We start from the raw sequence: 13815 nt of genomic DNA, 5'->3' as shown, positions 1-13815 counted from the left end.
AAAACAAAATTATAGCTGAATGAACATTTGTAAAGCCATTGCGAGACAGAGGGTGGAACTAATGCTTAACTGATTACTTTGCCACCTTATTGCTCATTTAGTCATGTTTCTTCGAGCTGAAAATAAAGGTAAATTTAGGTAGAGACAAAATTCTAATACTCGTTTAAATTGATTTATATTTCTTAACCTACCGGTAAATGTGTTTGTTTAACTTGCTTGTAAACTTGTGTTCTTATTGCACTGAAGATTGTGTCTTAAAATAATAGATTACATTTTATTGTCACTTTATCTCTAGCCAATTACAAGAAGTCTTATGCACACTTTGACATCAGGCACGTAGTGAAAGAAAGCAGACCTATTGTGTAACAGTCATAAAGTCATGATCTAGGGTTGGTGTGAGCCCTAATCAGATGGTTCTTCTGTGAGACGCGACTGTCCGTATAACAAAGTCGAGGTTATACGCTGTCTCTCTCTGGATTTTAAGGACTTTTTTGGTACTGAGTGTGTCTGCCTTTGTTTTTGCTTACATGTAGATCTGAATGTACTAGTGAACTGTCTATCGGAGAGCTCAATGAGGGTGTGCGTACAGGCCTCGTTTCTGCTGTGTGTCCTGGCGAGTGTCTCACCCGCCCCATGTCTGCCTGAGCACTTTACTTGTGCGAGAGGCGGCTGTGTATCTGAGGAGCATGTATGTGATTTCAGAGAAAACTGTGAAGATGGCAGTGATGAGACTAACTGTATGTATCATTCTTAAACACTTGGTTTTTCATTACCGCTCTTCAGCTCCTTTTTCTGCTCTTCTATTTGTATGTTTTCTGTGCTTACACAGGCAACTCTTTGACAGTAATGGCCCTTTCTTTTCCCTCTCTGTTGACAGTATGATTTTAAATGCTTCTAAATGTCTCATCTGTAAATAGTGAGTTTTTTGGCTCACTCATAAAGTGGCACACTTGAAGGTCAACAGATGAGACACAACAGTGCTTTTATAATATTGATTAGGCCTAAATATCTCTGGGGGTTTTAGAAGGAAGAACATTACAGAATTGAGGTTGATGTATTGGGTTGGCCACTATTGCTTTTGTTTTGCATATTCATCCTTGATAAGAGTGATAAGAAAAGATCCATAAGCAATTTATTATTTATTATTTATTATTAAATTATATGTCTTTATTGTGTATCTGCTCTCTTTAATCTATTTTATAACAGATTTTTAGTCAAGCACCTATTAAATGTGTTGTGAAAGATGCCATGTTGAGTTTCATATTTTCAGTGGTGTCTCTGTTACAGATTTCAAATTAAATGAATTTACTTTACTGTAATGGCCCGATATAGCTGTGAGTTTTCTCTATTGTAGGCTCCCAGTTTGTGAGATGTGACTTTCAGGAAGGTTTCTGTGGTTTTCAACATCATGTTTGGATGAGAGGCTCAGGCTTGAGCCGGCCCAGTACTGGAGCAGAAAATGTTACTGGTAAGTAAAACAGTTGATCTTATATTCGTAGGGATACTACTTAACCAGCCTCCTGAATCATATTTGATACATGAATTTCTTAGGCCTCTAAATTATTGACATGATCAAAACTTTGCTCAAAAACCTGTTGCACACAATATAGTTTTAGAAAGTATGATCTAGATAATTCTAAAAATGTCCACCAACATTTTTATGGACATGGTACAAATATCTTTAAAAAAAACATCTATTAGAAAAATCATGTTAAAATATACGTATTTATCACATATGATACAGGGTTTTAAAGAATATTTATAAGTACATCTCTCAATCATCATTGTATTGCATTACATTACTGTATATGTCTTTGAGCATAAAACAAAGCATTCATATATATTATATTACTAAGATATATTATTGGGAGATATAGAGTAGCAACTGGTAAGCATTACACTGTTATGAAAATATCATTGATCTGCATTACAAACTATAAGAATTTTATCAGTTTGGCTATATAAATAACATCTGCACCAAATTGCATATTTTTCTCAGTTTGGGTTGAATAAAGTTTTTCCTCCTTGAGTGTGAGCTCCATATGAAATTCCATTTATGATACGAAACATAAAACACATATGCAAACTTTTTTTAGATTGTCTTTTATATTTTGTCTGAAGGTTCAAAAAACTGTTCCGTTTAAAAAAAAGATAGAATTGTATTCCATTTCGAATTACAAATACTGTATTTCCTGACTACCCAGGACACTGTTTCTTCTCTTTTGTCAGGTCACTGCCTCTATATACGATCCAAAAATGGAGAAGGAGTTACAGCTGAAATATACAGTCCTCTTTTCCAGCCTTCACAGACATGCTGGGTACAGAAAAACATTATCACGGTTTCTAACTAAACGTATTTCGTATCTCGTATTTCATTGACTATCATTGTAAATCCTGATGCCGTATAAAAAATAGTTGCTTATTTGGTAAAAATCTACTTTGAGCAAGCTATATATTAGGGCTGTCACGATGTTAGATTTTTCACACCACGGTTATTGTGGCCAAAGTAATTCACGATATCGATATATCGCGATATCTATTGAAACCCTGGGGGAAAAAATGTCAAATCAGTCAAATTAATTTTCACTTTGTTTATTTAATTTTTCTTTTTTTGCATTTTTACTTCTTGTGTTCTCAATATTTTAATGCAATTTTTTGTGAAGACAAGCATGTGAAGTATATCTGGTTTCAAACTGGAGCGAAACACTGTCTGAATGTTTCCTGAATAACTGAAAAGCTCTTAAACCTATTGTTGCGCCGGTGCAAGTCATGCAGATTTGAACAAAACAAAACAAGTGCAAATACAATTAAAGCTGCAAGCAGCATTTAGCGGTGTTCAAGCAGTTAAGGCATTTAAAATGTTTAACCACACAACCATCAAAAGACATTAAGTTTTATGTAGCAAGCATTTAACCACTGATATCATAGATGGAATCGACCATGTTTTAGCATGATTTACCATGATATACCACATTCTAGAATGATTTATGATGGTTTTGAACATTATGATATGAACATTATAAGATAGTAGATAGAAAAGACAATTTACAACTAATACAGGCAATTTACCATAGGAAATACATGGTTTTGAAGCTTTTTAACAGTTATAGCGCCACCTATGGTCCGATTTGCATGCTTCTTCACCATGTTATGACACATATGCTCATCAATTTTTGTGAAGTTCTGAGTTTTTATTTATGATTTATAGGCTTTTGACTGTATTTTGCCACGCCCCTTTTCTAAATGACACTGTTACAGCCACCCAATTGCAAAATTTAAATATACGTAAAACACCTAAACACCTAAAACACCTAAAAATACGCTGCGTGAAGCACACTGGACACGAACTTTCTCAGTTCATGGCCAGCAATATTGTTCTGCTTAAGGACATTATGAAATTAAGATAATGTCTGTAGGCTACTATGATATGATTGTGCTGTACAATTAAATACAATAATTGCTAAGTCTGTAGTCTGAACACTTTACCTCAGTCAGAGCGCATCCGTTAACTGAATGAATTGAGAATCTCACCTGAAAATCCGAGCCATTGCTGGGCGCCGCGGACAGACGCTGAATGGTGCCGTCGGTGTGTGTGTCTTTCTTTTACTGTCTATGGTGTGTGTAAACTCCTAGAAAATAATGAGTTCGAATTTGAAAGAATTCTCTGCGCTTCTCGTCTGGTGTGCGACCCCCTTTAATGTGCTGTTTTCTTTGAAGTCGAAGAACTCCGATACTGGCGAACTTACTTTCTCTCGCTCAGACAACATTCTTCTCAGAGTGGCTGCGCGGGCGCGCGCTGCGTCTTCTTCTTATTTGATAGATGCGAGTGCAATACTGCCATCTCAACTGGCGCTGGAGTATACGTGTCATGTTATCATAAAAGTCCTATTCATTTTAAACATTGCGGTTATCGCCAATACCGGTATTGTCACACTCTAAATTAACACGATGTCCATATTTCAAGCTTTGAATATAACGATTATCGTTAATACCGGTGCGACACCCCTACTAAATATAAAATGGTAATTTCTATAACATTTAGTGTGTTATATTTCCTTTATACAACTGTTCAATAATCAAGAAATTAATATTGACTCACATTTTAGATATATTGCCAATTTCTTTGTCTATTTTTGCTCCGCCAATGTAAATAGTTTCTGTAGTGGTGTTTTGTTACTAAATGAATCAGTATTTAACAAATCGGTTAAATGAATAATTCAATATCTCACTCTGGTTTTGTTGCTGAATTAATCTGTGTTTATGAACAAATTGGTTGGATGAATGAATGAGTGACTCACTCTCTTATCCGTCCTAAATAGTAGCCTATCTGAAATTAGAATTAGGGTGTCCCAAATTGCAGTATGTTGAAATGACCATTCCAAAGATACCCGGATGGTCTACTTTTCCCAGTTAGAGTCCGAAGTGCAGATCAATGCACTAACTAATGCCCACAACCTATTGAGCAGTGGACGAGGATTCAGTGAGAACCACAAACACGAATAAAAAGTGTTAAAGGACAATTCCGGCAAAAAATGAACCTTGGGCTAAATTACACATGGGTAGGCTACCAAGTCGACCGTTCTCTGGGATGTGTTTTCATGATAATCGAATGTACCTAGTTTTAACGTTAGTTTTAGTTTTAACTAGCAATTTTTATTTTTACTTATTCGATGCCCCAATACACTAGCGTTATATGCTAATCTGTGGTTAAACTAAAACTAACGTTAAAACTGTCAGCGTTTGGTCTGGGTTTTTTCTGGTTTTGGCCACCAGAGGTCCCTATGATGCCGTTTGTCTGATCTAGTTATTGTTTGCACCTGTGCCTCGTTTCCCTTGTGTGCATTTAAACCCTTAGTTTTCCTTAGTTCTTTGCTCTGTGTTTGAATGTTAGCACCCAGGCTCTGTTAAGCTGTGAATTGTGTGACTCCAGTTGGATTCTCCTGTGGTAATCTGTTTTTGATTATCATTTTATTTTTTGATTTTCTTTTGAGTTTTTGCTGTTCTTTCTGACCTTGTGGATTCACCTTTTTGTTTTGGAGGAAACCTTCTCTTTTTGGAATAACTTTTTGGATTTACATTTTTTGCCTGAATATCCTTACTGTTTCTCCATTAAATCTTCATCTCTAGTACTGCTGTGTCTGCCTCATCTTCTGGGTTCTGTCGACTTCCAGTGGCTCAGTTTACTAAGTGACTGTTTCTCACACCGGAGACCCTAGTTTGGGACCGGGTCCTGACAAAAACTGGGTGCATTCAATTATCATGAAAACACATCCCAGAGAAACTCGGTATCCATGTTGTATTTAGTCCTAGGTTCATTTTTAGCCCGAATTGTCCTTTAAACTACAAACATGGTGGATGTGCAAGACTGACGGTTAAGTATTATTATTATATGATTATTATAGCCAAATATATAAAATATTTTAGAAATTCCATAAATGAACCAGTGCAATATGTTAGTTTTTTGACTAGAGAGACATTTTGGGTTTACCACAAACCATAAGCAGCATCTTGTTAAATGCTTTGCTCAAGCACCCGATTAAGTGTTTAGAGCACTTATCCACTGCCACGGCTACACACTCTTATTGACAGCAGAGAGTTATGTGTTGGCTGTCAGAGCCGTGACACAGTGAGTAGTGCATGCACTCATTGTGATCTATGGTTTTAGATCCATTGTTATTGGATATGGAGTAATTCACTTTGAGTGCTTCTCTGCTTATATAAAAATAAGATGACATTGAACTTGGCAGGAAGATGCAATAACATAACTTCACTTTATAACAAAATGGCTTTGAGTATGAAATGCTTTCAGCTTTAATTTGGTCTCATTTGGCCTACCGTTGAATATCTTTAATGTTTCTTATTTGTAATGAAGCAAGCAATGCACCGCTTAAATCCTTTGTTCACATAAAATATTTTTTGGGGGGTCATTTATATTTTGTTTCCTTGTTGTCCTTTTCTTTTGAACAGCTAACTTTCTATCGTCATATTGGGTTGCTGACAGGGGCTTTGCAGGTTCTGATCCAATTCAAAACTTCAGGAGAGATGGAGGAGGTTTGGTTTCAGTCTACCTCCAATCCTTATCAACACACTCTTCCCTGGATGCGAACAGTGGTAGTATTAAACAGCAGAGAGGAGTTTAAGGTTGGTGTGTATGTACTGAATGAGGGGTTATGTGTGTTTGGGGGAAGGAGTTTTATTATCTGAACTCGTGGACAAAAAGTAGTAGTTACACCTTATTTTAAAGGGATAGTTCACTCAAAAACGAAAATTAGCCCATGATTTACTCACCCTTAAGTCATCCTAGGTGTATGATATTCTTCTTTCAGACAAATACAATCAGAGTTATATAAAACGATTTCCTGGCTCTTCCAAGCTTTATAATGACAGTGAATGGCTGAATGACTTTGGAAGTCCATTAAAGCGCATCTATTCATGATTAAAGTGCTCCACACGTCTCTTGGAGTTAATAAAGGCCTTCTGAAGGCCTTCTAACCCTTGAACTTGATGCACAACGTAATGACGGCAATTGACGCCTATCGCGGTTCAGACAAACAGGGCTGGGCAACCGCGTTCATCATTACGTTGGGCATCAAGTTGAAGCGTTACTGTTTCACCGTAAAACGATGCGTACAGCAGGCTGCCGGAAGCTAGTTATTTTAGTCGATAAAGTTGTAAATATTAATATTTTTCTTACACGAACGCATCGCTTCACTTCAGAAGGTCTTTATTAACTCCAAGAGACGTGTGGAGAGCTTTTATCATGAATAGATGCGCTTTGATGGACTTCCAAAGTCATCCAGCCATTCACTGCCATTATAAAGCTTGGAAGAGCCAGGAAATCTTTTAATATAACTGCGATTGTGTTCGTCTGAAAAAAGAATGTCATACACCTAGGATGACTTAAATCATAAATCAGTAAATCATAGGCTAATTTTCATTTTTGGGTGAACTATCCCTTTAAGGTGTCCGTGTTACAGTGTAATTATACATTTACAACTGAATATTAATATTTAGCTACATGTACTTACTTTAGGGTTAGATTTATGGTGTGGTTTAGGGTTAGTTGCATGTAATTATGCACAATTTATATTACTATTGTAACAAGTAACAAGGACACTGTAAAAGAAAAAATGTTGCAAAACTATGTATGGTGTATAGTTGAATCGATAAAACATAATTGCTGTGAATCTACAGGTTGTGATTAGAGGATTGATATTCAACAGCAGTGACCCAAATGAAGTTGTTGCGATTGATGATCTGTCCTTCAGCAGAGAATGTGTGGCAGCCATAGGTGAGTGAACACTAATGCATCTTTTCTTTTTTGCAAATCCAGTTAGGCTGTCTAAATCCAAAAAAGTAACTTCACTTTTGAAGTTTACCAGGATAGTTCAACTAAAAATTTAAATGATGGAATAATTTGTTAACATCGTTGTTACAAACCTGTATGAGTTACTTTCTTTTGTGAAACATTAAATAAGGTATTTAGAATTTTTTTTTTTTTTCTATACAGTAAAAGTCAATTTCAATGAAATTGACTTTTCATTTTAAGGTAGAAAAAAATCATCTTTACTGTTCTGGTTTGATTCGATATTAGGGTGAGCAAATAATGACAGAACTATTATTTTTGGGTAAACATTTTCTTTTTATAATCTTAAAACGTATGCTTTATTAGTGGTGCTTTTGCCAAAGGCAAGGCATCACCATTGTTATTGCTCATAGTCTGGCGTGCTGCTCCTCCCGCAGCTTTTGTCACAGACCCAGGAATGAGGTGTCAAATCGTGCAGATTATTGAGGAGAGGTGTGCTATGATTTTTATAAGAGAACCGGGGTACAATGTCACCCCAGGGGTGAAAAAGTGGCCAAAAAAGTCTCATAGACTTTGCATTGCGACAAACTTTGAGGAGTCATAGCTCCGAGCGAGGATTTCGCAGAAATGTGCGGTTTACCACATTTGAAGAGGCTGGCAAGCTCTGTAAGAACATACCTCACAATGGGGTCAAAGTTGTACCCCTGGGGGGCAGGAGGCGCCCAAAGGTGCCCCATTGACATACTATGGTCAAGGGAGACGGCCCATGAAACACACATGCTTTTCCTACTATAGTAAATTGCATAGGGATTTTGTAATGAACATGACTCTGGATCACAGTGTCATAGAGACAAGGGGGCGGGCTCATTTTACTCAGACAACCAATCAGTCTCCAAGGATCATTGTGAAGCTATCAAGCCACGCCCTAGCAATCATTTAGAGCACCATAGCAACAAGTTCCATAGACTGCATTGAAAGAGGTCAAAGGGATATCTTTGGATAGAAGTGTCATAGAAACAGGAGAGTGGTCTCGTTTGACTCGGGGCAGCAAACAGCCAATCATGAGACCCCTTCAGCATTTCCTAGCCACTTCCTGGCTACACCCTACCAACTGCTGTTGAGCACCCTAGCAACTCAAATCCAAAGAGGGTTATCTTCTAATCTGAATGTCATAGAGGCATGCGGGTTGTTATCATTAATACTGGGAAGGAGCTCTTGGAGTATCATCATTGGCAGTTGCCAAGCCACTCCCTAGCAACCAAACAGAGCACCCTAGCAACCGTTTAGCAAGACCTATATCTCTTCATCGGAACATCGTAGAGACATAAATCAAGAACATGCTAATAACTATATTAAATCTCCATAGTAACCATCTGTGACTACCAACCACCTTGCAACACCATAGCAACCTTCCTGAACACCCTAGCAACCACCTAAAAATGTCCTAGCAACCACCCAAAATACCATTGTAATCACCTAGCAACACCGTATCAACCACCCAGAACACCCTAGCAACCACCTAGCAACGCCCTAGCAACTACCAAAAATACCCTAGCAACCGGATAGCAACAACCAAGAACACCCTAGCAATGCCTAAGCAACAACCCAGAATACCTTAGCAACCGCCTAGTAGCACCATAGCAACCACCCAGAACACCCTAGCCAACTGCCTAGCAATGCTCTAGCAACCACCCAGAATACATTAGAAACCACCAAAAACACAATCGCAACTGCCCAAAATCACATTAGCAACCACCTAGCAACCTCCTAGAATACACTAGCAACCACCTAGTAACCACCCAGAACACCTTAGTAACCCACTAGAAACATCCTATCAACCGTGCCGAATTTTGCCACTGCAATCACCGCTCACATTTTCTTCAGGAAATGTACATTCTAGTTCAGTATGTTATTCACAGTGTGGTGCAAGTTACTTCCAAACTAAAATACATTATACATTACTTGTTACTGTTATTTAAAAGTAATTCATTACCTTACAATATTACTTTCTCAGAATTGTAATGCGTTACATTACTCCTGTATTACTTTTGAGTTACTTTCACCAAAATAGCTATACAGTAGTAGAACTTAACATTCTAAAATGACTAGGGCTGTAACGATATGCGATATGAAACCGAAATCGCGACACTCAGATCCACAAACCTGCAGAATCGCGACGCACCCCTTCCAACTCCAAGAGTTATCCTTCCCGTCCAGATCCAATGCTACCACATCTTTAAATTACTATTAGTATTATTTGAATTTTAAAGTTAACATTATAAAATACATAGACCTACACCACAAAACTAGTTGAGGATAAATTATTTAAAATTGGGGAATTCCAGTGTTATGGACGTGACATTTGCAGTCAAAATGTCAAATATAAATTCTCAGAAAATGCATTTAATACCAATATATTGAAACGTCTGTTTATCCATAGGCTACCCCCTTAAAGGAGTCCAGACATTAGAAAAATATCAGTCTACACATAGGTTGAATGTTTTATATTTAATATTAGGGAAATACACACGCATGCATGCGTGACAAAAAATATATATTTAACTTTTAGGAGGCAAAATATTTTTTTGTAATTCTGTGAATTACACTGCGCAAATCAAAAGTAATACTACCCACCGGATGAAGAAGGGGTGGCTCCACAGAACATAAAATATTCATTTTAATTTATTTTTCGTGTTCGCATTTATGAGGATAAAACAATGTAAGAACGTGACAGTTCTCCGTTACGGACGCGACCGCTCTGAAGCGGCACTAAAAAACTGTTTTAAAACTTTCACAGAGACCTCAAACAGAAGACACAAAGCCTTTCTTTAAAGTGAATTTCGATTTGTACTAATTGTATCTTAATTTTAATCAATGTTTCATCAACCAATTGCCTGGATTTAATAAATAAGAAGTAGCCTAAATATAGCAGACAATAGATAGGCTAATCACGACACGGAGGCCCTGCCCGTGAACTGGAGCGCGTCTCATAAATTAACCGAAACTCAGCGTATAAGGTAGCCTACTTCACAGACCTGAAAAATATATCTATATTGAAATATCTACTTGTAAACAGAACAATTCAAAACGAAAGAAAACGGACTGCTCTCAGCTTATGAAATGTGCATTTCTCTCTGGCGCATTCACTTCTGCGAAGATTGCGAGTCAGCAACGTCAACTTCATATTTATTAATAATCAATTAAAATGTCTCCTTGCTATATTTTTCCATATTCATAAGATTGCTTTTGCCGGTTCTTTGGGACAGCTTTTAGGTGCTTTATCAGCAGTGCCGCCGCCACCCTTACATCATGTTAGGTGAAAGCGTCACCACCGCATCAAAAACATGATTGCGTGATGAAAACAAGAAACCACCTAAACATAGTCTAACTGTTTAGAAAGAAAACACAGAACAAATAGAGTAGCCTAATGCGCATACGTCCGTCTCGCGAATGTACAGTCTTCTTCATGCCATCTTCACCCATTAGCCGCTTTTCCACTGGCCAGCGCGAGCACAGAGGCCGAAATCATGACTCACGGCACTCCTGTAAAAAATAAATCGCCATACAAATATATCAGACGCTGCCATTTAGTCTTTATTTACAAACTTGGACACCACACGCCACTCGGCTATTGACTGACCACGAACAGGTAACTTAGCCTACTTGCATTTGTCATTCATTAATGTCTCGCGGTCTTGGTGTTTTTTTTTGTTGTTTTTTTACAATTAAAACTAAAAGTGTTTTGTAACGGAAGCGTAACCGAACATGTACCGAGTAAAATATTACTGAAAATTGATTAGTAATGCCTTACACTACTGCGTTACAGCAAAAAGTAATATGTTACTGTAATGCATTACTTTTGTAACGCGTTACTCCCAACACTGGTTATTCAGTATGTATGATTGCTCCTCCTTCAGATGTCCATGTTTGGGTCATGATGTAGCTGTTTGTTAAGGCACAAAGATGAAGTTATGTGATTGCTGTGCTCACTTTGATGCGATTTCTGAATGGTGTGAGGTGCAAAGAGCTCCAGAGATTCGGGGATATAAAGCTGTAAATAAGGTCTAATACATTTATAGCCCTTTGCTGGATGAACTAGGATACCAGAGGGACAATGGTGATAGGCAGAAGGGAACCTCAGCAACTTTCCAATTTACAGTTCAGCCGAAGATAGAAGGAGCAAGAGACATCAGTTACATTTAGAGTATATGCAAGTGTGAGTGCTTTTATTAGCTTCTGAAGATTTTTTAATCTACATTTTAAGATTTAATCTATGACACAAAAATTAAGCCGTTCAGTAAGTCATTAACTATATTTTATACATTTATCACAAAAAATGCTTAACTGTTTATGAGAAAACCATAAATACAGACATAACAAAACACAGAACAAAGCTGATTGTATATTTTATTACCAAGTGTCTGAGAGGAAGGTTTTGTGTGTGTGTGTGTGTGTGTGTGTGTGCGTGCGTGCGTGCGTGTGTTTGCTATGGTACCACATTATTGTGAATTATTTCGGCAGTACCCTGGACAGTTCCATTAATCATAATAATGTGACCATGTTCAGATCTATCACACGATATGGTTAACAAGGGTGATGATGCAGGAAGGAGCTCTCAGAAGCACTCCACTTCAGGAGAGACTTCACTTCACTTTTGCTTACCTTTTCTATAATATGTGTTGGCTTTATTGTTTTCTTCAGAGACTGACATCAAGGCACCCCTTTCAACTCACTTTCACTGTGGGGAAAATGTCTGTGTGGATGGGGTGAAAGTGTGTGACTTTTCTTTAGACTGCCCCAATGGAGAGGATGAGGCCAACTGTTGTAAGTAAATAGACTCAAAGAACAAAACATCTTAAAGTTGACATGATTTCACTGGAATATGAGCCATGTCACTGTTTAAAGGGGTCATATAATGCGATTTCTTGTTTTCCTTTTTCTTTAGTGTGTTATAGCTGTTTCTGCATGTATAAGATCTGCAGAGTTACAAAGCTTAAAGGGGTGGTAAAACACATTTTTTCAAAGGCTTGATTATGTTTGTGGGGTGCACTGTAACGTGTTCATGCTTCGTTTTAAAAAAATTGCATTGTTTTTCATATATTTTACCTTTATTCTACACTGCTCTGTCCCTCCTTGTAAAAACAGTCTGATTGTTTCCGGGTTCAATGAAGTCAAGGGGTGGTGATGGCGCAGTGGATAAGACACATGCCTTTGGTGTGAGAGACCCGGGTTCGAATCCACTGTGAGACACCAATGTGTCCCTGAGCAAGACACTCAACCCCTAGTTGCTCCAGAGGCGTGCGACCTCTGAAATATAGCAATTGTAAGTCGCTTTGGATAAAAGCGTCAGGTAAATGAATAAATGTAAATGTAAGCCAGTCCCTCAAAAATACGCAATGGGCTCAGATTGGTTAGCTGGCCCAGTGTGTTGTGATTCGCTAACCGACTAGTGCACGTTTTCCGGAAACGTCACGCCCCGTACCTTTACCGGTAGCCAGTTTGTGCTTTGGTGTATTATAAATGATGGCGTCAATAAAAGCATACCAATTTGAGCCCCTATCAGACCCAGAGAATGTTAGTGAAGATGATCGAGCAGAACCTGTTCAAGAACGGCTGTTAAACGGCGTTTCAGAAAGGTTTATTTTTTGTTGTCTCATTACCTTTTAGATATGCTGTTATTTAATTGTACTAATTATTATAGTATTACAAAAAATAAGCTTCATAAACAAGAATTTCATATAATCGTTCTAACAAATTATACTACAGTTAACCATTGATCCCTAACTCCCGCGACCCTAGGAAGGCTGAACAAAGTGGACCTGCTATCCGGGCACTGATGAAAATAACAGCGTTTCGACGACATTGCGGCGGCAACAACACTCCTATACCACAATAACTCTTCTCGAACGCAATATCAAATGGCCTCGCCCCCCTTATTTAGTATTCTCGGAGGAGGGGTTTATGTAAATAATGGGGTTTACTGACGTCAGCAACCCTGGAGGAATGTCGTGTAGTCCAAAACCGGCTGTTTGCTGTAGTCCTTAGAAATTGATTTCTTTAAAAGCAAATATCTCCGTTTGCTTTGAACTTTGAGCGCTGTAACTTTGCAGATGTTGTTTATGCTCAAACAGCAACATTACACACTACGGGGCGAATCGCGTCAAACATTGATTTGGGGACAGCCGTTTTTACAATATACTGTAAGACAATCGCGGGAAAGTGGCAAACATAATCGAGAGTAACGTTATGTGTGTGAGAGTGTGTGTGTGTGTGTGTGTGAGAGAGAGAGAGAGAGAGAGAGAGAGAGAGTGTGTGTGTGTGTGTGTGTGTGTGTGTGTGTGTGTGTGTGTGTGTGTGTGTGTGTGTGTGTGTGTGTGTGTGTGTGTGTGTGTGTGTGTGTGTGTGTGTGTGTGTGTGTGTGTGTGTGTGTGTGTGTGTGTGTGTGTGTGTGTGTGTGTGTGTGTGTGTGTGTGTGTGTGAGAGAGAGAGAGAGAGAGAGATAGAGAGGG

At 38.1% G+C, this 13815-nt stretch overlaps 1 protein-coding gene across 1 annotated transcript in view; it reads left to right on the top strand.

Annotated features, from left to right (window-relative positions):
* The first annotated feature begins 383 nt into the window (after positions 1 to 383).
* Positions 384 to 13815, top strand: part of malrd1 (MAM and LDL receptor class A domain containing 1) — a 70944-nt gene continuing 57512 nt past the window's right edge. Inside the window, exons 1-7 of the mRNA XM_077229213.1 lie at positions 384 to 434; positions 534 to 737; positions 1355 to 1468; positions 2230 to 2318; positions 5968 to 6141; positions 7195 to 7291; positions 12008 to 12130. Of these exons, the coding sequence (XP_077085328.1) occupies positions 572 to 737; positions 1355 to 1468; positions 2230 to 2318; positions 5968 to 6141; positions 7195 to 7291; positions 12008 to 12130 (763 nt within the window). The 5' untranslated portion in view covers positions 384 to 434; positions 534 to 571. The remainder of the gene's footprint in view (positions 435 to 533; positions 738 to 1354; positions 1469 to 2229; positions 2319 to 5967; positions 6142 to 7194; positions 7292 to 12007; positions 12131 to 13815) is intronic.

The sequence above is a fragment of the Siphateles boraxobius genome, unplaced genomic scaffold (assembly GCF_051911475.1).
Source record: "Siphateles boraxobius isolate OS27281-9 unplaced genomic scaffold, OSU_SipBor_1 130, whole genome shotgun sequence".
Lineage (NCBI taxonomy): Eukaryota > Metazoa > Chordata > Actinopteri > Cypriniformes > Leuciscidae > Siphateles > Siphateles boraxobius.
Note: the sequence above shows the minus strand (reverse complement) of the source record. Positions and strands in the feature narration are given on the sequence as shown.